The sequence below is a fragment of the Pavona decussata genome, unplaced genomic scaffold (assembly GCF_977016875.1).
Source record: "Pavona decussata unplaced genomic scaffold, jaPavDecu1.1 SCAFFOLD_211, whole genome shotgun sequence".
Classification (NCBI taxonomy): domain Eukaryota; kingdom Metazoa; phylum Cnidaria; class Anthozoa; order Scleractinia; family Agariciidae; genus Pavona; species Pavona decussata.
Window position 1 is genome coordinate 511,473 of NW_028145616.1, and position 22,686 is coordinate 534,158.

At 40.1% G+C, this 22,686-nt stretch overlaps 2 protein-coding genes across 2 annotated transcripts; one reads left to right on the forward strand and one right to left on the reverse strand.

Annotated features, from left to right (window-relative positions):
* Positions 1–1,605: 1,605 nt before the first annotated feature.
* LOC146460534 (uncharacterized) lies at positions 1,606–2,493 on the forward strand. The gene has a single exon (XM_085088144.1). The coding sequence runs from the start codon at positions 1,606–1,608 to the stop codon at positions 2,491–2,493; it is 888 nt and encodes a 295-aa protein (XP_084944270.1).
* A 7,623-nt stretch (positions 2,494–10,116) lies between these two features.
* Positions 10,117–21,160, reverse strand: LOC146460535 (uncharacterized). The gene is made up of 7 exons (XM_085088125.1): positions 21,119–21,160; positions 15,646–15,720; positions 15,138–15,248; positions 13,983–14,081; positions 12,375–12,503; positions 11,241–11,495; positions 10,117–10,589 (listed from the first exon to the last, which is right to left on the reverse strand). The coding sequence occupies exons 2-7, from the start codon at positions 15,698–15,700 to the stop codon at positions 10,252–10,254; spliced, it is 987 nt and encodes a 328-aa protein (XP_084944251.1). The 5' UTR covers positions 15,701–15,720; positions 21,119–21,160; the 3' UTR covers positions 10,117–10,251.
* Positions 21,161–22,686: the final 1,526 nt, after the last annotated feature.

Below are 22,686 nucleotides of genomic sequence, written 5' to 3' on the forward strand. Positions count from 1 at the left end.
AAAAACTAAGTGTTCTCCGCGTTCTGCGTTAGCGAACCCAGGGTAGGGTAACATTGGTGTCAGACGTGGGATGGCAGACGCGGATATTAGCGACGAAAGCGGGGAAATTGTTTTCAAAACGGAGGATGCGAGTGTCGTGGATGAAAATGTCTCGCCGCTGATCTCTACTGCGGCGGACTTGGACGCTATTATGAAAGTACTTCAGTCCATACCGGAACAAAACCAAGGGATAGAAAACAGGCTGGAACAACAAGGGCTAAAAACTGAACTTCACTGAGTAGAAGAACTGTCGCAACGCTTCACAGAACTAGGTACTCGTGTGAATAATCAAGCATCGCAACTAGATACTGAGCTCAAGTTACACGGAGATAAATTGGCTGTGAAAATAAATGCTTTGGAGGAAGATTTCGTAAATAAGATGGAATCCCTTGACTCGAAACAACGTTCCTTCGAAGAATATGTTAATGAAAGGCTCAAAGGGACACAAGAGAAGTTCGACTCGCAGCTGAAGACTGTCAGTGATAAACTGAGCAAAGCGCTAGATACAGCGGAACATCATACGCATGTTAAAGTAGAAAGTTTCACGCCTTTGAAAGCAAGCCTTCCACCCGAAGTCTCCAAGTTTTCAACGCCTCTCTCAGTTTCCAGTGGAGACCCTGAACAAAAACGGCCGGTTCAAAAACCACCTTCGTTTGACGGCAAATCACAGTGGGAACCGTACATCGCACAGTTCGAAATCGTCGCTGGAATGAATCAATGGAACGACGAGCAGAAGGGTAACTACCTTGCGACGAGCCTGAAAGGTTCTGCCTTGAGTCTATTGGGAAATCGTCCATCAGATACCCGTCAAGACTATAAGGAGTTGGTTGCAGCTCTCGAGAGCAGATTTGGTTCGGCGCACCAGCAAGAACTGCATCGTTCCAAGTTTAAAGGTAGATTGAGACGGCGTGACAAATCACTACAAGAGCTAGCCGAGGATTTAGAGCGCTTGGCTAGGCTGGCTTACCCTCTTGCGCCAGAAGAAATGAAGGATCTGCTGGCCAAGGGGCAACTTATTGATGCTATCCTGGATGGAGATACTAGACTACGATTGAAGCAAAGTCGTCCCCAGTCCCTTCGAGCAGCTCTCACCTTGCTATGGAGTTAGAATCTTACCGGCTAGCATCTCGCCAAAGGGACTTTCAGGCTCGTGGAGTGATCTGTGACACAGCAGAAGGAACTTCAACTGAGACGCCTGGTCATGGGGAATGCCGGCAGGATGATTTACTGGCACAAGCCAAAGGGCTGCTTGCTGAAGTGGTCTCCTCCCAGGGTCGCGGCCAGCTTTATCAAGGGGATCCGGATAGCAGGCCGCGGTGTTGGGGTTGCAGAAAGAGGGGACATATTAAACGAAACTGTCGGAACATTGGTGGGAACTGGTCAAGAGATGTGCAGACGCAGGGCAACTCTAAACTCCTTTAAACTAAGACAGGCCGGCCTTGAGGGGGAAAGGTCGGCCCAGCAAACAGTCAATTCAACCCCACAAGTTATGATGATGACTGGACAGTTGTCTCACAAGGGGGCAGCCTCACAGTAAATGGAAACATTGATGGTGTGATCTGTCCTATGGTCGTTGACACAGGAGCTAATGTCACAGTAGTCCGACCAGATGTACTGAGCAAGAGTACACTTTCTCGCTTACAGGGTGCCATGAGTGTACTTAAAACTGCGACAGGGGGCACAGCGAATGTTGCTGGTAAACTATGGCTCGGGATAAAGATTGGAGGCACAGAAGTCTCCCATGAAACACTAGTTGCAGATATTTCTGACAAGTTCATACTCGGCCTGGACTTCTTGATGGCCCATGGTTGTACAGTTGATGCTGGAGGAGGAAGCCTGCGTATTGGAGTACAGGAAGTCCCTCTTCATAAGCCCTCAGCTAGACAACTAGTTCGCTGTTATCGTTTAACAGCTGTGGAAGACACACTGATTTCTCCTTACAGTGAAACCCTCGTAGCGGCGAGGATCATGGATGATTCACTTTGCGAACCGTGGGGAACAGTAGGCCCATCGTTTACTGCTAAGCTTCCACCTGATGTTATGGTTGGTAAGACTTTGGTAGATGCCCAACAAGATTATGTTCCTGTGAGAGTGGTAAATCTCTCTGGTCAACCAAGAACAATTTGTCAAGGTACTGAGGTAGCAAGCTGTGAACCCGTAGAAAGCGTCATTCACCAACAGCATGACCTCACTCCTGATTCTCAAGTCATAGGGGATGACTTGCCAGAACATTTAAAGGACCTCTTTGCCCGAAGCACGGAGGGGTTAAATGCTGGTCAACAGCGTCAGCTGCACGAGCTCCTGCTTGAATTTCAAGACATCTTCTCAAAGGGGCCCCAAGATCTGGGCCAGACTGACCTAGCAAAACATGAGATCAACACCGGCGATGCTGTCCCTGTTCGTCAGCACCCAAGGAGACTACCTTTGGCACACCGTGAGAAAGCCTTTAAATAGGTCGAGGACATGCAGAAACAAGGCATAATTGAACCCTCAGTCAGTCCCTGGGCCTCGCCTGTCGTGTTGGTAAAAAAAAGATGGCTCGACAAGGTTTTGCGTAACTACTGCAAACTGAATGACCTCACGAAAAAGGACTCCTATCCGCTGCCCAGGATAGACAGCACCCTTGATGAACTCACTGGCTCAACTTGGTTTTCGACCCTTGACCTCAAGAGTGGTTATTGGCAAGTAGAGGTGGCAGAGAAAGACAGATAGAAGACAGCCTTCTCAGTAGGAAATGGGCTCTGGCAGTACAATGTCATGGCGTTCGGTCTTTGCAATGCGCCAGCCACATTCGAGCGCCTTATGAAGAACGTATTCGGGGACTTTAGGTGCTTAATTTACGTTGATGATGTAATTGTTCATGCCTCGACCTTCGAGCGAGAGTTAGAACGCTTGAGACTTGTGTTTTTCCGTTTAAGAGCAGCCAACCTGAAGTTGAATCCTAAGAAGTGCGAACTGTTTCGACATAAGGTTAAGTTCCTTGGCCATGTAGTCTGTGCAGAGGGAGTAGCCACAGACCCCGACAAAGTAGAGGCAGTTAAAACCTGGCCTGTGCCACGAAATGCCAAGGAGGTTAGGACATTTTTTGGATTGTGCACCTACTACCGACGATTCGTACGGTAGTGTTATGTTGCTAGGCCCTTGCTGAGAAAGGCCAATCATTCGAGTGGACAAAGGCTTGTGAAGAGTCATTTCAGCAGCTCAAGGATGCTCTTGTGTCTGCCCCAGTTCTAACGTACCCTGGCAGCACGGAACCCTTTCTACTAGATACGGATGCCAGTAATGTCGGTGTAGGGGCAGTTCTCTCTCAAGTCCATGATGGCGAGGAAAGAGTCATAGCCTACTACAGCCATGCACTCAGCAGATCTGAACGCAACTATTGCACCACTAGGCGTGAACTTCTGGCAGTTGTCAGAGCAATTGAGAATTTTCACCCCTACCTCTACGGAAGGCAGTTTACTGTCAGAACGGACCACGCTTCGCTACAATGGCTGCTCACTTTCAAGAACCCAGAAGGAAAGATGGCCCGGTGGTTAGAGAAACTACAGACCTATGACTTTCGCATCGAATATCGGGCGGGCAAAGGTCATCAGAATGCAGATGTGTTGTCACGGCGTCCTTGCTTTGAAACAAATTGCACGCATTGTCGGCGTCAAGAGGAGAAAGAGTTACCTGGAGACGGTAAAGGAAGTCGGCCAGCTGACACCTTCCCAGTTGTCAGAGAGCTGCACTCGAAGTCTGCCATCACTGGGCAAGAAGAATTGAGGGACGAGGAACTGTTAGGAAGCCAACAGTGGACACCATCACAATTGCGTACCTCTCAGATGGCAGACAGATCAATTCCCCACATCGTGAAGTGGAAGGATGCTGGCAACCTCCCCGAATGGCCTGCTATTGCCCACCTTGACTCGATTACCAAGGCCTACTGGGCCCAGTGGGACTCCCTAGCTCTCAAAGAGGATGTGCTGTACCACCGATGGGAATCGCCTGAGCGTGGAGAAGAGACGTGGCAGCTGGTGCTCCCTACAGCACTTCGTACCGGTGTGCTGAACCTTCTGCATGATAGTCCAGTAGGTGGTCACCTAGGAGTGTCAAAGACCCTAGGCAAAGTCTGTGAAAGGTTCTACTGGATCCATTGTCGTCGTGACGTTGAAGAATGGTGCCACAAATGTGACCTGTGTGGGTCTAGGAAGGGTCCCAGGGTGAAAACGAGATCGCCGCTTCAGCTATACAATGTTGGAGAGCCCATGGAACGTGTGGCTATAGATGTCTTAGGACCCTTGCCGGAAACAAAAAGCGGAAACAAGTACATCTTGATTGCTATGGAGTACTTCAGTAAATGGCCTGAGGCGTACGCACTCCCAAATCAGGAAGCGGTCACTGTTGCCAATGTCCTAGTGTCTCAATTCTTCGGTAGGTTTGGGGTGCCGGCCGAGCTCCATGCTGATCAAGGACGAAATTTTGAGTCTCATGTCTTTCAGGAGGTCTGCACCTTGCTTGGGATCCATAAGACACGGACAACCGCCCTGTATCCTCAGTCGGATGGCATGGTTGAACGTTACAACAGAACTCTAGAGAATCAACTGGCCACATTTGTTCAGGATCATCAGAAAGACTGGGACTTTCATCTACCGCCTATTCTGATGTCATACCGTTCAGCCGTGCACGAGACGACAAAGCTTACGCCTGCAATGCTCGTGTTCGGGCGGGAATTGTGTGTCCCCTTGGATCTGCTTTTGGGGCGACCGCAAGCTGATATTGAGGAACAAAGTTATCTCGAGTATGCAGAGAGATTGCAAGCATCGATAGGGACTGTTCATGACTTTGCACGAGACCACCAGCAGGCTGGTAGCCAACGAATGAAGAGACGATACGACATCCGCAGTGAAGCTTTTAATTTTAGTAAGGGTGGACTTGTGTGGTTGTACAACCCTCAACGCAAGAAAGGCAAATCTCCAAAGCTGAGCCGGCCATGGGAAGGGCCGTATGTTGTCGTAGAACGCCTAAATGATGTTGTGTACAGGATTCAGCGTGGCCCTCGGGCAAAGCCTAAGGTTGTGCACAGCGATAGGCTTTGGCAGTACCGCGGAGATGCTTGTGCGGATTGGTTCAATGAACCACATAAAGGACAGGGTGCGAATTTACTTGAAGGAGCAACTAACTGTCAGGAGGCGCGAGAAGACATCACTAGGAGCAACGCAGCATCCCGTCGTACGCAGAGGAGAGGGCGTAAACCCCCCCGATTCAGACGAAATGTTTCCGTTGCCAGTGATGAAACCCTACCACTGCAGAGAGGCCAGGACACCCTCAGGCGTTCAGACAGGAGTCGGAGAAGGCCCCTCCGATGTAGTGACTTTGTGGCGAGATGAAATGCTTAGGAACATGGCATAGTGTTGTTGGGAAATTCGTTAAGAACTTTGAACTCTTTTTTTTTTCTTAGTTGTTGTTATATGTTTCCTTATCCGAGACGAATAATTATCTAGGAGGGGGGCAGTGTAACGGACTGTTGTGTGACATGTGGTCGTGTAAGCAGAGCAGATTGTAAGAGTGTGTTGCTCACGGACGATATTAAAAACTGAAAAACTAAGTGTTCTCCGCGTTCTGCGTTAGCGAACCCAGGGTAGGGTAACAATATTTAAAAATAAAAGCTTTAAAGCTACGATCTCCAGAAAGCTTAAGGCAAGATATTCATAAAAATAATGGTATAAGCGGTTTTTTGAAGCACATATTTATTCCTCTTTTGATTTGAGCGACAGTTAGCAAAGAACCCAAATTTACGTTCTTCAGAGGGTATAGACCGACCAAGACTCACTGTTAGGAGTCGGCTAATCAGTTTCAGCCCCCTCTAGTTGCAGTCTGGTGTTTTTTTTCCTTTTTAACTCGCGATCGTGAATGCGCGCATGCGGAATGAAATTACGGAAATTGGTGTCATTCAACTCGTTCCAACGGTCAATCGTTGATCTGTAAATTAACTTTCAGAAAATATAGCGTACCCTTACGGCTCGCTTCAGTTTCTCTCCTCCTTTGATTCTGCTTCTTTCAGTAAACAGGAAACACAAACATGAAAAATTTTAAAAAGTAACCCTAAAAATCCGAGGAAATGCCGTGAGTGAAAGAATAAAGGTAAAATAAGAAATTTCACATTGCGACTCTAATCATTCGGTGCCAAACGTCAATTTCCATACACTGACGCAACGCATCACGAAATTTTATCTCTTTCCGAAAAATGTAAACGTTCAATTAACTTTAAAGACTTAAAGATCCAACACAGCGCCGTGAGTAAAAGGATGAACAAGGAACTAAAACTTCGTAATAAATTTCATTCGAGGTCGAATGTTTGCGATAAGATCGATTCACGGAAAGTAAATTAAACACTGAAAATGCAAACGCATAGCGACAACCACAGAGTACCGCAACGCTTAAATCGTTTCTAGTTATACAAACTTTAGCAAAATTAGATGACCCTTCCGATTTCGGTCAGGCGCTAGTTAACGGAAATCCTTCACGTGTAGCAAGCTACACGACGCGAGGAGCAAAATTTACGGTGGTTCTTGGAAGGAAAGTTGGACGCTTGTTCGGTTTGTTGTTCAGTGACTACGGGAGCCGCAGTTCCGGCCTTTCTAATTATGGCGAACTTGTGCCATTTTAATCCTTCGAAAAAACCTTGCAACAGTCTCTTTTGAGTCTCGATGTTTTGTCGATTGGCCATTGCGTAAAATCACCAAAAGAACGCACACTTCCACCTTTGCGTCGCTTCCCGCATTTTATCTATTGATTGTTTAATAAAATGAAAAGTCCCTTTGGGATTGCAATAAATGTCTTCTTGTTTTGTACAGTGCAGTGTTAAGCATTCTCGTCCTCAGAGCCGCGTTCCTTTTGGCCAGCAGCTCAGGGGACGAGTTTGAGTTTGAGTTTTTGATGTTTCAAATTGCAATCGCTAGCAATGGAAAATCAGTGGAGGGACTCACTCCTCCCACCCCCACCCCTTTCCCCCCTATTGTTAGACCAGAACCGTGGTCCGCAATGCCCTGGCGCCCGGATACTTCGCTTCCCCACGAGAATCAAGTCGAGCGTCTGGTAGCGGGGCCCCCGCCTACTTGTAGGTGTGATTCGACACTGGCTAGACTGTTTACAGCTCCGTATTTCCTCGTAAGATTGCCGAGATCGTATGCTTTGTTCGAACAGCGTAACTATGGCCTGCGTCAGGATGATCTCCAGATTTTGCTCGTAATTACAAACCAAAACGGCAGCAGTTAGATCTCGACAATAACACGGAATGAGCTGTATCAAATAGTGACACCCTGTGGTAAGTTTTGGTGATTCCATAACGGAATTTAGGTGGTTCTAAAATGTTTGACAGCTACTGGCTTCCTGCTTTCTTCAATATTTTGTTTATTTTCTCTTAGTAGTACGTTGAAAGCCTTGTCACTGTTCCCGGTCTTACATTTGCTCTAATCTCTACTCCACCACGTACATTCATATCCCTGAAAGTAATTCATAGCAAGTAATTTTGCAGTATTTTGAAGTCAGTTAAAAAATTCTGCTCAAAGATGAAGCTCATACTGTGGAAAATATAATAACAAAAAGCAAACCTCCCCTACGGAGTTCCCAGCGCTGTGTTAAGATTTGAATATAACATGAAATTTCTGGTTTTACATCAATTGCATTTAAGAGACTTTCAGATGCAAACAGTAAGGGACAAACAGATCAACCATTTGGTATCACTTAATTATTATAATTATTATTATTATCATTATCATTATTACTATTTTCTTGATATTCTGGTATAAAAATCGCGTTTGAGGCGAATACAAGTGTCAAATTTTACTTTTGGTTGAGTTCGATATCGCGCAAGACGAGGAACTTGGGATAGTAGGCTGTCACGTAAATACAGGAACGCTAGTCACGTGATTTCTCCATTCCTCAGTTGTTTTACGTTTGTAGAGGAAGAAAACTGTGTGGACAAAAATATGAATTGCATTGTTGAATACCCGGAATGAAACACAAAGGAATAGAGAAACTAACACGGTAGAGAGACCAAGTGAGCTCTCCAGCCAGACTTTCGAATTTCTTCAAAATAGCAGGTACCATTTTCAGACTGATTGTTTTTCAAGATGTTGTAGGAACAATCCTTCGGAATGATGTATTCGATTTACAGACCGGCAAATGGAAAGCACTCTAAGTGTTCCTAAATTGGCGTCACAGCCCTGCTATCCCTAGTCTTCCATCTTGCGCGGTATTGTACCTAACCGGAAGTGAAATTGGACGCTTTTAGACGTCTCAAAAGCGGGAAGAATTCATATTTATTCGAATTTCATACGAGAACAACATTAACATTCTGATGAAGCAAATAAACTAAATTCTGTTGTTTAGTTAATGAAATTAGTTACCCATGAACCACATCATATAATATTACTAGTTTTCATTGTCGCGCCATTGAAAAAAAAACCATGAATGAAGTCAAGAAATTGACATGTTATAGATGATAATGAAATAAGAGGTCTGCCCAAGTGGTGTCAGATCTGTTCGTTATTCTGTACTCGAGTTATTTGACAAAATGTTCCACACAAATTTATAGAGCTTAGTGTTGAGACGCCTTGTTAGTGTCCCTCTTAGAGAAACCAACATGGTTGTCGGAAATAGGAAAAAACATCCGGAGTTAACCTTTGTCAGAAAAGAGGTTTGTTTTCCCTTGTAAATTTTCGAATGTTTAAATAAATATTTCTCCTCAAACTTAAATTGTTCAGAATGTTGAAAATTACCCAAAGAGTCACTTTTAAGATACGGAACAGCTCTGTCACGGCCGTCCTCCTGATGTCACGCACGATGAAAACTCGGAAATTGAAACTGTTCTATTTTCAAAGAAAGTATGATATCGAGCTAAGAAATTGTGAAAAGACAAATTTTAAGGTAATCTCTCCTTGAATGAAGGTAAAAAATTTTTAGGTCTCCCGGCTTTGAATTCTAGAATTTTGTGACCCCACATGAAAACCAAGAATAAAACACAGCTTGTAAAACGTCGTTTTTGTCCTGAAAATGTCGGTCACAGACCTACGTACATATTATTTTGCTCCTATTGCGACTTTGAATATAAGATATAACCTGATGAAATTCTTCGGTTTGGCTTACCCATTAAAGGGGAAGTATCACGAAAATTTGCTGTCATTTCAAAAACCCAAAAATGTTTGACTGTCAGCAGAAACAACGAAATGATTGTCAAGTTTGTTAAAAATTATCACCCCTGTGCAACAAAACTGTGGATTAGTGCCTCTGGCCAGAGACAGAGTAGGCCGGTTTGGATTGAAACTTGAAAAATATTAGGCCAATGTTTTTCAAGTTGTCGCATATTTGTTTCCATGCAAAATGCGCTAGAACAGATCACAAGTTGTTTCTTTCAAGAATTGAGTTGATTTAGTTCCTCTCGTCATTCTAGAATTATTTGGCAGGTAATTGAAGGTCTTATTTCATCATTTTTAACAAGAGATATCAAAAACCCCATGATACTTCCCCTTTAACGGGCTAACTGGTCAGTTCTCTACGGTGGCTCATAAGGGACACATCGATTTTTTTCGTCGCAACTTAATAACTTGCGATCGCAACTTATAACTCGCGATCAACTTACTAACTTGCGATCGCAACTTACTAACTTGCGATCGCATCTTAGTAACTTGCGATCGCAACTTATTATACTTATTGTTTTGTTACAACTGTGTTACGTCAATCTGTTGCAAGCGTCTTTTAAAGCTACTGAATTTAGTTTCATGCCTCACTGCTTCTGGTAATGCGTTCCACGTTCCATAATTGGTGGACCAGTTTTCTAATACAAAATTTAAATAAACGAACCAGTACTTTAATGAGGCCAAATTACTTGCCCTGGACAAAAAATTAATCAAGGTTCTTTCATTGATGCATACCAGCTCACTTATGTCTCTGGCTTGTATTACTGTTTAATCAGACGTTAATATGAAATAATAATAATAATAATAATAATAATAATAATAATAATAATAATAATAATAATAATAATAATAATAATAATAATAAATAATCATAAGGTGGAGTCAAAATTGCGTTTTCCCAACAACCTTTATTGCCTTGTTACACCTTGCTACATTGATCATATGCCTATTAAATATATCCAAGAAACTAGATTTTTGGCTACTATTTGAGAAGATAACAATCTAATTTTCGCCATATTTTGTATTGGGCGGTTTACACTTCGTAGAATACTTCTACATCATCTGGAATGAACTGATGGTAACCCTGGTCAAGACCAGCTAGGATATTACAAACCATCCCTGTGCCATACCCTGGTGGATATTCATAACCGTAACCACAGTTGGTATACGATTGTTTGATAATATAGGCATTGTCGTGTATGTGAAGGTCGTTTCCATCACCAAACGTTGGTCCATACGTTCCACAGTGGTACACGGCATACTTCTCTTTTCCTGGCTTTAACTCCAACTTGAAAGGATTGTATCCGTTGAGATTATACAGCGAAAAGATGAAGGCCCTCCGGTCATAGGCATACTTGCAAGGCGACGGGCCTGGGATAAAGAAAGGCGTCAGGAAGAGATAAATTGAGTAAGACGTCAGACAAATCCCTTTGGGAATCCAGTGGATATGCGTTATAGTTTTTAAACTAGCGAGCAAAAATGTGGGAATGCTACAAAGAAAAACAGCAACAACAGCACAACATTGACTTGGTGTTGAACGTTGTGAACAAACTTTAACCTGGCCACCAAAGCCTGTTTCTACGAGAGGTTTGGCTCTTGAATAGTTTTTCTTTACATAATTAACTTCTTATCATTTTGCAGCTGATAGATTACAGACCTAAAGTATTAGGTCTAGCTATAAAGAAGAAATCAGCCATTTCAACAGAAACATATCCAATATTCACCACTAGTTGCCTGTTGATTTTATACTTAGGGTTTTTTTCAGACGACCCATGTTTCACTGACCTTTGCATTGTGAAAAAGGTTATCAAACTTTCAACTCCTTATAGTGGGTGGTGCAATTCATTCAAGTCCTACCTAGAGTTTAAAATTTCATGGACCCCGTTTTGCTTGGTAAGAGGCTAAAAAAGTAAAATTAATTGAAATGGGGTTATTTAAAATTGGTCTTTAATATCACGCTGGTCAAGAGCCTGAGGAGTTCGGGTACGAAATCTTCATGAGATTGCCCCCTTAAGAACTTACTTTCCCAGGGAATGTCTGTGAAACCACCGAAAATGTTGTCACCGACTTTGACGATTGTTACAGTAGGTCCCTTGCCATCGCAGCCCTCGTGGAACTTTTTTGCACGCCAGTTCTCCGGAGATTCATCCGCACGCCAACATCTGACTAATTTACTGTTGGGCTTCAGCACCGGTTTTAGAAAAGCCATCAGCTGATCTGTGTACTTCTGTTCGACACCTCCAAGAATACTGGATTCGCCAGAGCCAGTAAATCCACCTGTAATAATTAGTAAAAAGAAAATTAAATTAAAAAGCATTCTATGTGGTTTGTATATCTGTTTATGCTATCCAGAAAACATTTTCGTCTTAAATCACCAAATGGGCCTGATTTGGTCTAAAGGATAAAAGGTGAGATTAGGCGGCAGATTTTATAACACTTCAAGACATCTTCAAGTTGGTTGCCTTTTTGTTATTTAGGGGTAATATTTCTGAATTCGGATTGGTGGAGACAGGGGTAATTTTATATCAATTTTCCTATGACGCGAGGACGGAATTAGTGACGTTACCTGTTTGGCTGAGCACGCCAATTCTACATTTTAGGGGTTTCATTTTTGCCCGATAAAAACGAGGGTTTTGAATTTTGTCACACCCATACGCCCTGTGCATTTGTTTGAAAACTTGGAATCATTCATGGAGACCAAGCGCCTTCACCCCGTTGAAGCTTCTTCCAACAAAAGCGTGCATTTTTAAGAGGAAGGAGCAGGTCAAAATCAGTTGAAGAAATCACTCTACAAGTTCTTTATTTAGAGCCACAGTCCATAGCTGACTTCTATTTTTATCGACGTGTGTTCGTTAATTGCTAGTGGTAGTAGGAAGCTTTACAGCGCAGGTGAATCAATTGATCAAAGCCCAAAAACAGCCCGAAGTTCGGCAATTAAAGTCGTCCGTGATTTTAGGATTCTTATGTTGTAACTGCCATACACCTTTTGAAATCAGATACTTAGCTATGGACCAAGCGACAAGCGAAAAATGAAATTTTAAATATTAAATTCCAATTTCCGAGTTGCCACGTACATTTATGTGGCCCAACGGCCAGTCCCTTTCAAAGAAGTTATACTATGAATTTATACAATTTAGGATATGTTAGTGAACTCACCACTCTTTTGGCAGTATTTACCATCCCCAGTGTAACCTTCTTTGCAGGTGCAAGTGTAGGAACCGTCAGTGTTCTTACAATCAGCAAAGGGGTGACATTTATCAGTACCCATTTTGCACTCATCTATATCTGGTAAAATACAAGCATCTTATTTCAGTTTTGATGGAAATGATTTTAAAAATACGAGGGAGCAAGGATACGCCTTGGTTCGAAGCAAAGAAGACGAGCGAATCACCAATTCTTGATGGTCAGCAGGAAGGGGGTGGGTGCTAGATTCACTTTAAAAGTCTAGCCATTTCTCCGTTATCAGCAAAAAGTTCTGCCATTCAAGCTATTAGTTAACTATGGCGGATCTTTTACTTCTCACGTGTTTCGTATCAACGCTGACAGTGTTGAGTAACATCTGAAGATCTTATGAGTGAATACAATCTCTTGCGATACTTTACGAACACTGCTTTTCATCTTCTTACGACCTCAAGACTTCTCGAAATAACTTTTGTGGAGCTCCAAGCCATCTTCATTAACACCTTAGTCTTAAGGCATTAATTCAATCAGTCATTGGGAAGCTATTTGCTGGCAAAATTCACACTATTCACTGACAAAGTTTATCCATCTCAGTTACCAGTCCTCTTTTAAATGTTTCATAGCTATAAGCTAAAAGAACTACCATTTCTTAGTTCACAATTAAAATTTTGGATATCAGTTAACCTCATGCAGATCCTCATACCACCTCTAGGTGTTACCGTTCTTAAATGAATTGCCCTTTTTTGTGGCAAATCATTTTAATATAACTACCTTTTAGTTTAATAGGGCGGTTTTCACTTGAGTAAGGAAATTAGTGTACAAGCATACTTTCCACTTCTTTCTCTCTCTACTTCTACAATTAAAAACTCGTGTATTCGTTCTCTCTTACTTATACAATTGTTAGGCTGCGTCCAGTTGCCTTACCCTCAAGGATTTTGAAAAAGGACAAAGAAACTTGGCAAAAATAATACATTATAAAAAAGGTTTCTTTTGAAATCAGATCACGACGATTCTTGACAATGAAATCGTATCATTATTTCTAGACAGCCGGATTCGTCACCTTTGATTTCACCAAAGCCTGCAAAACCCCTCAGAATTAACCCTAGAATTCTGAAAACCTTTAAGCAATGAGACTATGTTTAAAAAATGGGAAAAAGAGACAAAATATCAACACTCTCAAGAATATCACATTAAGAGGTGATTGTGAAGAATTAAAGCATTAAGTGCCACGAACTTTAACTGGTCACACCAAAATTATTGGTAATTTTTGGGGAAACGTTACGAAAAGTTGAAGTCAGGGCCGAATCTTTCTATCCCTCGACCCCTCCCTAGTGTAATCTACCATTTGCTTTCACTCTTAAAGGGCCAAGACACCCTTTTGAGCAATTATTTGATGAAAAGAAATTGTAATCCCTTTTGTTTTCATTCATAAAATGTCACCTACTGAATAGACATGGCCTATGCTTTTAGTTTTAAATATTAACATGACCTTATACTACACCAACATATTCGAAACCTGCATCCCCATCAGAACTTTAAAGCAACTAGAGAAAATTTTCAAACCCTTATCCCTTGTCCTCTTACCTCCACACTTTCCACAGCTCTTGGGGCACTTTTTAGGCTCCGTGTCACATATTCCTCTTTTAACCAGTTTTGGGCATTTTGGCATTTTGTCTTTGCATGCTTGAAAATATTAGAGTAGAAAAGTAAAAATAAGCCAGCGATAGTATCGTAACGGTTTAATATTCGTTGCGAAAAACAAAACTGCTTAGCCGTTAGTAAACCCATTTATACCTGGAAGTTTTGAAGGGTGCCCTGTGTTCGTCATCCTCAACACAGTTCGCACTCCTGCCATTTTTAACTTGAGTTTCCAGACCATTGCATGTCTGAACGCATTAAACTTTTGGTTCAACACTTAAACAATAATTTTGAATGAAACGTTTCCACTGTTTGTAAATATGGAAAAACCTTTAAAAAGACTTTTTGAAAATTGTTAAAACAAATGTGATCACTTGAGACTTTTCATTCAACACTCCTTTCAACATTTCCTTTGTTCCAGAATTGTTTGACCATGTTGAAGCTGTTTGAACATTTCCTTCCAATTCTGTCGAGCAAAATTATGAACACAACTAGTTGTAAAATTATTTCCTGTTCGTTGCGATTAATTTCTTAACTGTAGGTCTCATTGATATTGTAACCGTGGGAGCTTCCTCAACATGATAATATTTTCGTTTTCAATGTTTGTCTTCCTTGTTTTCAGTTGACTTTTGTTGTTGTTGAGGTAATGCTCAATTGTTCACATTCTCTTCAATAATTTGTGTCAGAAAAAGATGCGAGACAAAAATGCGTGCGTGAAAATCGTACGCAGATTGTACCTTTCTTTTCAACAGACCCAAGTAATGTCATAAGCATGTCACTTTATGTCAGAAGCAACAAGATTGACGACACGTCAGCAACAAATAAAAAAAGCAGGTTTTACATTTATTTACATAAAGTAATCTAGCATTGTGATCAAGAAAACCGTATGGTCCAAAATGGCCCTAAGCTAGGATGTGTATCAATAACTTCAAAAATGTGGATAGCCTATCTTATTAATGTCACGCTTATTAATGTAATTCCTAACTACCTTTAAGGTAAAGTATTTTTCCCAGTAAACTCAGTGAATTCCCTGATGTTATTTTTATTTATTATCACTCATAAAGCCTTAAAATGGCATAGTCTTCTAAAGGCCATACTCACCCAACTCATCGCACTTTCCACAACTTTTGGGGCAAAGTTTTGCCACCTTCTTTGAATCGCATTTTCCCTTTTTGGCCCATTTGCGGCATTTCCTGTTTTTATCAACACATTCTAAAAGCAATAATAAATTATAATATTATTGCGTCATTATGTTCTCTCAACAGCATGCCTTGAATATGTTAAAATAAGTCCACACTGACGAATGATAGTTCTATTGATAGCTCTTAAGGGTGCTGGTTATTAAGCAATTGATTAAATCAACAGTCTACATGATTCAAAACTCTCCCACATTATCTTTTATTGATGCCTTTTATGATGTTCTACTGGTGCTTCTAGCTTTTGAGTCTATAAGCATGATCTTTTAAAGTGTGGCTATTCCACAGGAAATGAAGAGTTTAACTCGTTCAGCCATCTCAATGAAGCAACATTTACAATTAAATGAATTGTGTTGGGTCGGCCTTTAGGACAAAGGGCGCTCAAGACATATCGAGCAACCATACAAACTCACCTTGTGCCAGACTTAACGCCACTAGCATCAAGATAACACCAATCACAAGTCTCATGATGATGTCCTGCTGAGAGCCTATGAATCATTTATCAGCACAAAAGAAAAACAAAACGGGTGATTTGCTTCTTTTTTTACCAATTTAAATTCGAGTAATCAGTAAAGGAAAGCAGATCAAACTACAATTAGAAGAGAGTTTTTCTCGCTGGAAGTTTTACAATTGTAAAAGATTTAAAAATCTGAAGTTGTCTGATAACTTTGATACAAAAACCATCTAAGATTGGTGGAGCAGTTTGAAATGACTGGAATAATAGCATTCGTGACGTAAGATTTCTTGGCAGGTTTTCTTCACTAAAAGTAACCTTGATATATAACTTCGGAGAAGAGAATTTTACCTGTTCATTTCAAACATACCCCGGAGTAATAAATGGGAAAAAAAACTGTGATATTTCTAGCAAGAAGTAAAGAAATAAACTAAACAACTATCTTTGAAAAACTCGCAAAATCAAGCGAATAAGTGTTCTGCGTAAGGCTTGTTTTGATGAAAATGAAAGCACACTTCACAAATTTTACACTCGCTTTCAACGAAAGTTGTTGAAAAAGAATTTCAGTGAAAAATAGTCACACCCTCTACCTTTATATCTTATTATTTTAAGTATTTGTGTTTGTACTCTGTCAAGATTGTCACAAACCAATGCTCAACTTAGATAAATGTGTGCAAGAAGAACTTGTCAGAGTTGCGCGGCGTTTGTTTGACTATTTTAGCTAAAAATCATTTTTTTTAAATGAAGTAAAATGGGAGTTGATTAGAAAATAAAACTCCAAGGGAAATAATGAACATGGACCGTAAAACAGAGCTTAAAAACTGTTTTCCAGCTAGCAATATTATTAATCTTAAGTTAAATGACGTGTCAGTACTGCCATAAGAACTAATAAACAGCAAACCGGCAACGATTTGTCAACGATATTATACAAATACCCGCCTTTTTGGAGAAAAAAAATTCCTTTTATTCCATTGCTGAGTTTTTCGTTCGTTTTACAGCGTTTAGTGAGCAAAAAATTTCACTTCGAGAGGAAAAATCCAACAATAAGTCGCGCCGGATCGGAATAAAATGATTTCACTTCAAGATTTCCCGCGCATTCTGGTTACCGTGTTGTTACTGTGACCGTGGTAAGAGGTAGGAAAATTCTGCGCGTTGCCGGACCTAGTCAGGTTAATTGTAGGATTTTCAAGAAACCGCTTGCTCAAGAAAAAAAAACCACTATCTCCTCTTCCGCAAGGTGCACCGAGACGATTGAAACTTCTTAATACCCTGTCTTTACGGTTGGTATTCGATTCGTCGCAGTCGCTGTCTTTTACGCTGAACTTTGCTTATTCATCTATAATCCGCTATAATCCACAGTTCACGAAGTCACTGTCAACGAAATTCGAAATTCAGCTGAGTAGGCAATAATAGTCAAATTGCCATCTTTCAAATAAGAGTTTACTTTTGCCAGAATAACTGGTCAAAGCCAAGACGCAATTTCTCCGGCGACTCTGTTCGTGGCATCGATAAGGTATTTACAATTCATTATTTCATTTGGGCTGTTTTCTATTTCTAAAATAGGGCAAAGATTGATCAGATATATCGACCTTCTCAATTTGGTAAGATGTCGCGACAAAAATTGAAGCCAAATTTGCCAAATCATCGAGCAACATGAACCAAGAAAGCAAACTATTTTCAACACGAGTTTGTTCAACCCTAGCTGTTAGGTAATTTATTAGACACTCAAGGAGTAAATCTGAGCTGGATGACAAATGTTAAGCAAATCAATTTTATTTTAAAACCCGGTTACTTTTTTATTCACATCTCAAGAGGGTTTAAATTAAAGTGCTGATCAAAAGCCACATATAATTGCCAAAATAGCACTTCAGAAAGTCTATATTTCAAATATTTAATTGGCGACAGAGAAAAGCTTCCCTACATAAGCTAAATATTCTCCTCTTTTCAATATTTTGCCATGTGCCAAGGGAGGAAACAATTTAAGGTCAGTGAAAAGGTTTTGGAATAACTGTTGTAACAAAAGTTTTTAAAAGCTTTAATATTTTGTAATCTCCAAAAATTCATGTTTCGGGGGATTTAACCCTATTCAGTTCAACCTAGGCTTTTCTTACATCCCTAAACGTGGAGCGGGAAATGGCGAACGGGGTGCAGTGAAAATCACGTCATTTGTTGTTCACAGCCGCCATCGTTGATTTCTTTATAAGTCCTTAATCACGGAAGTCGACCCAAGTTGTTCCAAATTTCTCAAAACCAATAGACAAGAGTAACAAACTTAAACTTTGTCATTTGTTCCAATCGAAATGCTTCAAAATCTTGTTGTCATAGGAACGTCAATTCACATGCGCCATCAATTATTATACTGTACCAAATTGTTACTATAAAAAAACAAATAACTTTAAGTACCAGATAGAATATGGGGGGGAGATCTGTATGGGCGTTTACAATAGCGAGCCGAAGGCGAGCCATTGTAAAGCCCAAACAGATCGTACGCGAATATTTTATCGTGCTTGTGAAAAGAAACAACAAATTGAATGCAAAGTATTCAATTGGACATGCATGTCAAAATATCATTGGTTTCACATGAGAGACAGCACAGGACAATAGTAGAACAATTTATAATTTATAAATTTCAGTTACTGGTAAACCGTGAGTATGGCAGTAGGTCGTTTCGTTCTCCAAAAACTTAAGCTGAAGAAATTGCCTTACCGTCTGAAATACTGTAGTACCTAAAAATACGAAATACAATATGGGCGGCAAATGTTTTTACTGCCAGGCAGAACACAAGAATGAATAAAAAGGCGCAGTTGGAAATAGTTGAAGGGAAAAGACTTGAGAGAACTGATGTCGAGGACTTGTCAGCCCCACTCGAGCACATGTCCGCAAAGGGTTTAAACTTCTGGCTGTGGAACGGTACCCTCCTAAGACGCTCTAACTACTTGTTTGCGGCATTTACCTCCATTTGGAAAATGTACAGGGGAAAATGGCTTTCAATATACTGGACAAAAGTGATAGGAGGTAAAACGACATCGTTTAAAGTAATATATTTTTTCGTTTTGCGTTTTAATCAGTAGAGATCTGTATCAAAAGTTATTGAATACTAATTAGTTGAGCAGGAGTTTGTATCAAAAGTGCATTCAACTGTTTAATAATTCATCAAACCCAGCCTTTCCCTGCTACCTATTCAATCCCTCCCCGTGCTTTCAGACAGTTGATTTGTATTGGAGTTTACAGAGGTGTACATGTGACTCAAATACTACCTATTGATTGGTCATAAATTTAATGAATAATTAATAAAGAAAAGTCACAAAATTTGATGGTGTTTGGTTTTCTATTTAAAAAAAATTATGAATATTCAATGTAGTTACAAATTGTTGTTTTCATAATACAATATTTCTCATTTGTAAAATTGTGCAGTTGTAATCAGATGCATGAACACAACTTTCTCAAGATAAAAATTATTAGAAAATATATATTTTTGTTCTAAATAGTTATGACGTTCCGCCCTTTACATGGCACTCTGTAAGTATTTTCTTCTTGGATACATTAACACTTAAGACTGCTTCATTTTAGTTTTCTTTTTTTTTTCTCGCTCGATTATTTCTCATTGCTGACCTTGATTTTGAGTTTTTTTCTTTTAGGGACTGGTCATAAAGTACCGGGGGGGGGGGGGGGTGGGCTGGAAAAATTCATTTTTACGAAGGCTAGTTTTGTGTGACCCACCCTCATATTTTTGCAGAATAATGCATGGCCCACCCATATTTTTCAGGTAAAAAATGAAATGACCCACCCCTAGTAAATAAAGGTAAGACTATACATAAAACTAGACAAATTAGAGGACAAGTATGATAGAGGAAGGAGCACACATGCACTTATTAGTCACTATGGTATTTTATAAGGTGATAACATAAGGCATTGGCAATGATATAATGTACAACGCACCTCAGTTTGAGTAACAGTCAGTCGGAGTCTCCATTGTACAAAGTCTTGTTTTTGAAGTTTATCATTGCATGAGATCTATTTTTGTTGAAATACCTGAAATGATTTTGAGAAGATAATGTGCATCTAATATGTATCATTAATAACCACATGGAATCATAGTTGTTCATTTTAATGGATGCGAGTGAACTTGCCCTTTTCTTGATAGAATGTGTAGTTCCAGAAAATATCCTTACCCCACCCATGGAGGGAATTCAAGATTCTGGAGGGGATGGTGGTAAGAGAAAGAACAAAATTACAGAGATTGTATGAAAGAAACTTGGAAGTTCCTGGCGGTAGGGCGTCCTTTTATAAATTCCCTCTGTGATGGGGGATGGATATTTTCTGAAACTACACAATTATAATTTGTGCTTTTACTGTTAATACATTTCACAGTTTTACTGGCAAAAGGCACCATTTGATGCAAAACATGTGCAAAAATATTATGTGCCCCACCCCTTTAATGATGCATGGTTTTTGCTAGCCCACCCCTTTTTACATGCATGAAAACAGTGACCCACCCCCCCTTTTTTTCCAGCCCACCCCCCCCTGTACTTTATGACCAGTCCCTTATATAGAGCTAGTTTATGTCAACAACTTAAGATTCTTTGATGCCTTAAAGCGAAAAAGCAACTACCAAGAACAAGAGGAAAATCCATTAAAATTATATTTTCTGCTCCGAAAGAACATTCATTACGAATTGGATAATTTATGTGATGCAGGAACAAAAAGAGCTGAAAAAGAAAAAAAAGGAACAATAGAGCTCCAGCATTTAGAAGACCTTAAATTCGCTATTTAATTTGGGAACACTGGACAATGGAAGTACACGAGTTATCTTAATAGTTTTTACTCAGACGAGGCAGAATACGGAGATCAACCAAACAAGATTAAGGGGAAAAAATAGAACAAGCTAATCTAATCTAATCTAAAAGGTGGAAAAAAACGCCAAATAAGTAATTGTTTTAAGTTTTGCTAGCTCAAAATTTTCTCTGGTTTGGGATCACTCCAACTATTGAGTGAGAAAACGAAGCTCACACGAGCCTCAGTGACTTACACGCAAGAGTCCGCAGGCGAGTAAACGAGCAACGCACGCGCAATCCCAGAGATGGACCGGCTTCGATCACGGAGAGAACAAGGTACGCGCACGACCACGAATTAAGAAGAGTTGGAGATTTTTTTGGATGAAAAAGATAAAACATATAACATATTGCAACTGCAACTTTATACGATACTGCAGCTCTCTAACACAACTGAAATGCTGAATCAAAGACAACATAATTTTAGCCTTCCTAACTAATCATTAGCCACTTCTGAATACAACAACCCAGCACACAGAATAATTGTGGCACTGTTGACCACTTGGGTATCAATTGACAGCTACAAATTTTGCGAAAGGTAAGATATCATCATTCTGAGCTTCGGCGCAGTTTAAATTTAGAACCTACTTCACAACTTACGTTAAATTATGTTGATCCTCCGATCTCCCCAAAGACAATGTCCTTGAAGGAAAGAAACACAAGGGTTTAAAAGATCAGGGTGTGGAAAATGCTGACATGTCGCTTTGCTATTGGTTGGTGATGATTATATAGGGTGGGGTCTTTTTGAAATGACAGGTTAACATGTCGATCTGCCATTGGCTGCTGATTACCTCATTTATCAATGATTGGCTATTGACGAACAATTGTAAAGCTTGAGGATACTGGGGCCATGTAAATTATACATTATTTTAAATTACATTTTTTTGGTAAAACGCGCACTGGTGCTTTTAAAATGTAGAACAAGAAGTGGTTTTTATAACAATCGCCAAAGTCGTACCAAACCATAGCTCATCTTTTGATAACAAATAATACCGCTATGCTGATTTCATTTTTTTTGGCGGTAGTTTTTGGGCTTATTACTCTCCTTGGCATGCCGAAGACTTTTACTTTTCTTAAATATGGGTGGATTTGGGCGGATGAAATCTTTTGCAAAACGAGAGTCGTTTAGAGTACTAGTGTGCAGATCGCGGATTCCCATGAGATTACATGACTATGATTCAACCACAATGATTCGCCTGTGGTTCAGTCAGCCCATGAATAATGGAAATTAAAAGACCTTATTTTTTTAATATACAGTACTGCATTCTGGAATCCAGCAGTTGTGAATAACTTTCTGGGCGAATTTCAATACCGACGTGGACAGCATTTTCAGTTGAAAAAGGATGGCTAATGCTATGAAAGCTCAGGCAATACCGTGACACGCCTAATTGGCGTCTAACGTTTTCCCTCACATAATAATAATAATAATAATAATAATAATAATAATAATAATAATAATGATAATAATAATATTAATAATAATAATAATAATAATAACAATAATAATAATAATAATAATAATAATAATAATAATAATAATAATAACAATTTATCACTTATAGAGCGCTGTTTACAAACACAGATCAACTGATATAGCGCTTTACATTTCTGTTGTAAATAGTGGGTAGAGTGAGTAGCGCTTCACTTTTCCTTTGGTAAATAAGTGAAACGGAGTCAAGATGGGGCCCCTTCCATCACTCAGATGTCACAAATTATAATTACTACAGACACTGTGGAGCTTAAACATGCTTTGCGTAACAAACGAAAAGTGACCAAACAAACTGATTCACGCTCATCTCCGTTACAAACTTTAATAATAAACTCGCTTCGGCAAATAAATGAAATGCGTATGAATGAGGAGGCCACTTTGATCAAAGGCGAATGAGAATGTGTGCAATACATTGTACTCGATAAAATAATGAAACCTCGTTTGCCTCTTGATAATTCATTAAGAAGAATTTCTCACCTTGAAATTAGGTCCTGTTGCTCCGCAAATAATTGATTATATTTTTTTTCATTTTAGAAGTTTGTGTTTTCGGTAAAGCTGTTGCCTGTCCTGAAAGATAGGCAGCTATTAAAGAAAATAACATGTATGAATTTCCTCTGTTTGAAAACCTGGGTGACATAACAAGCAAAAACTGACCAAGCAAACTGATTCCTCTCCGCTA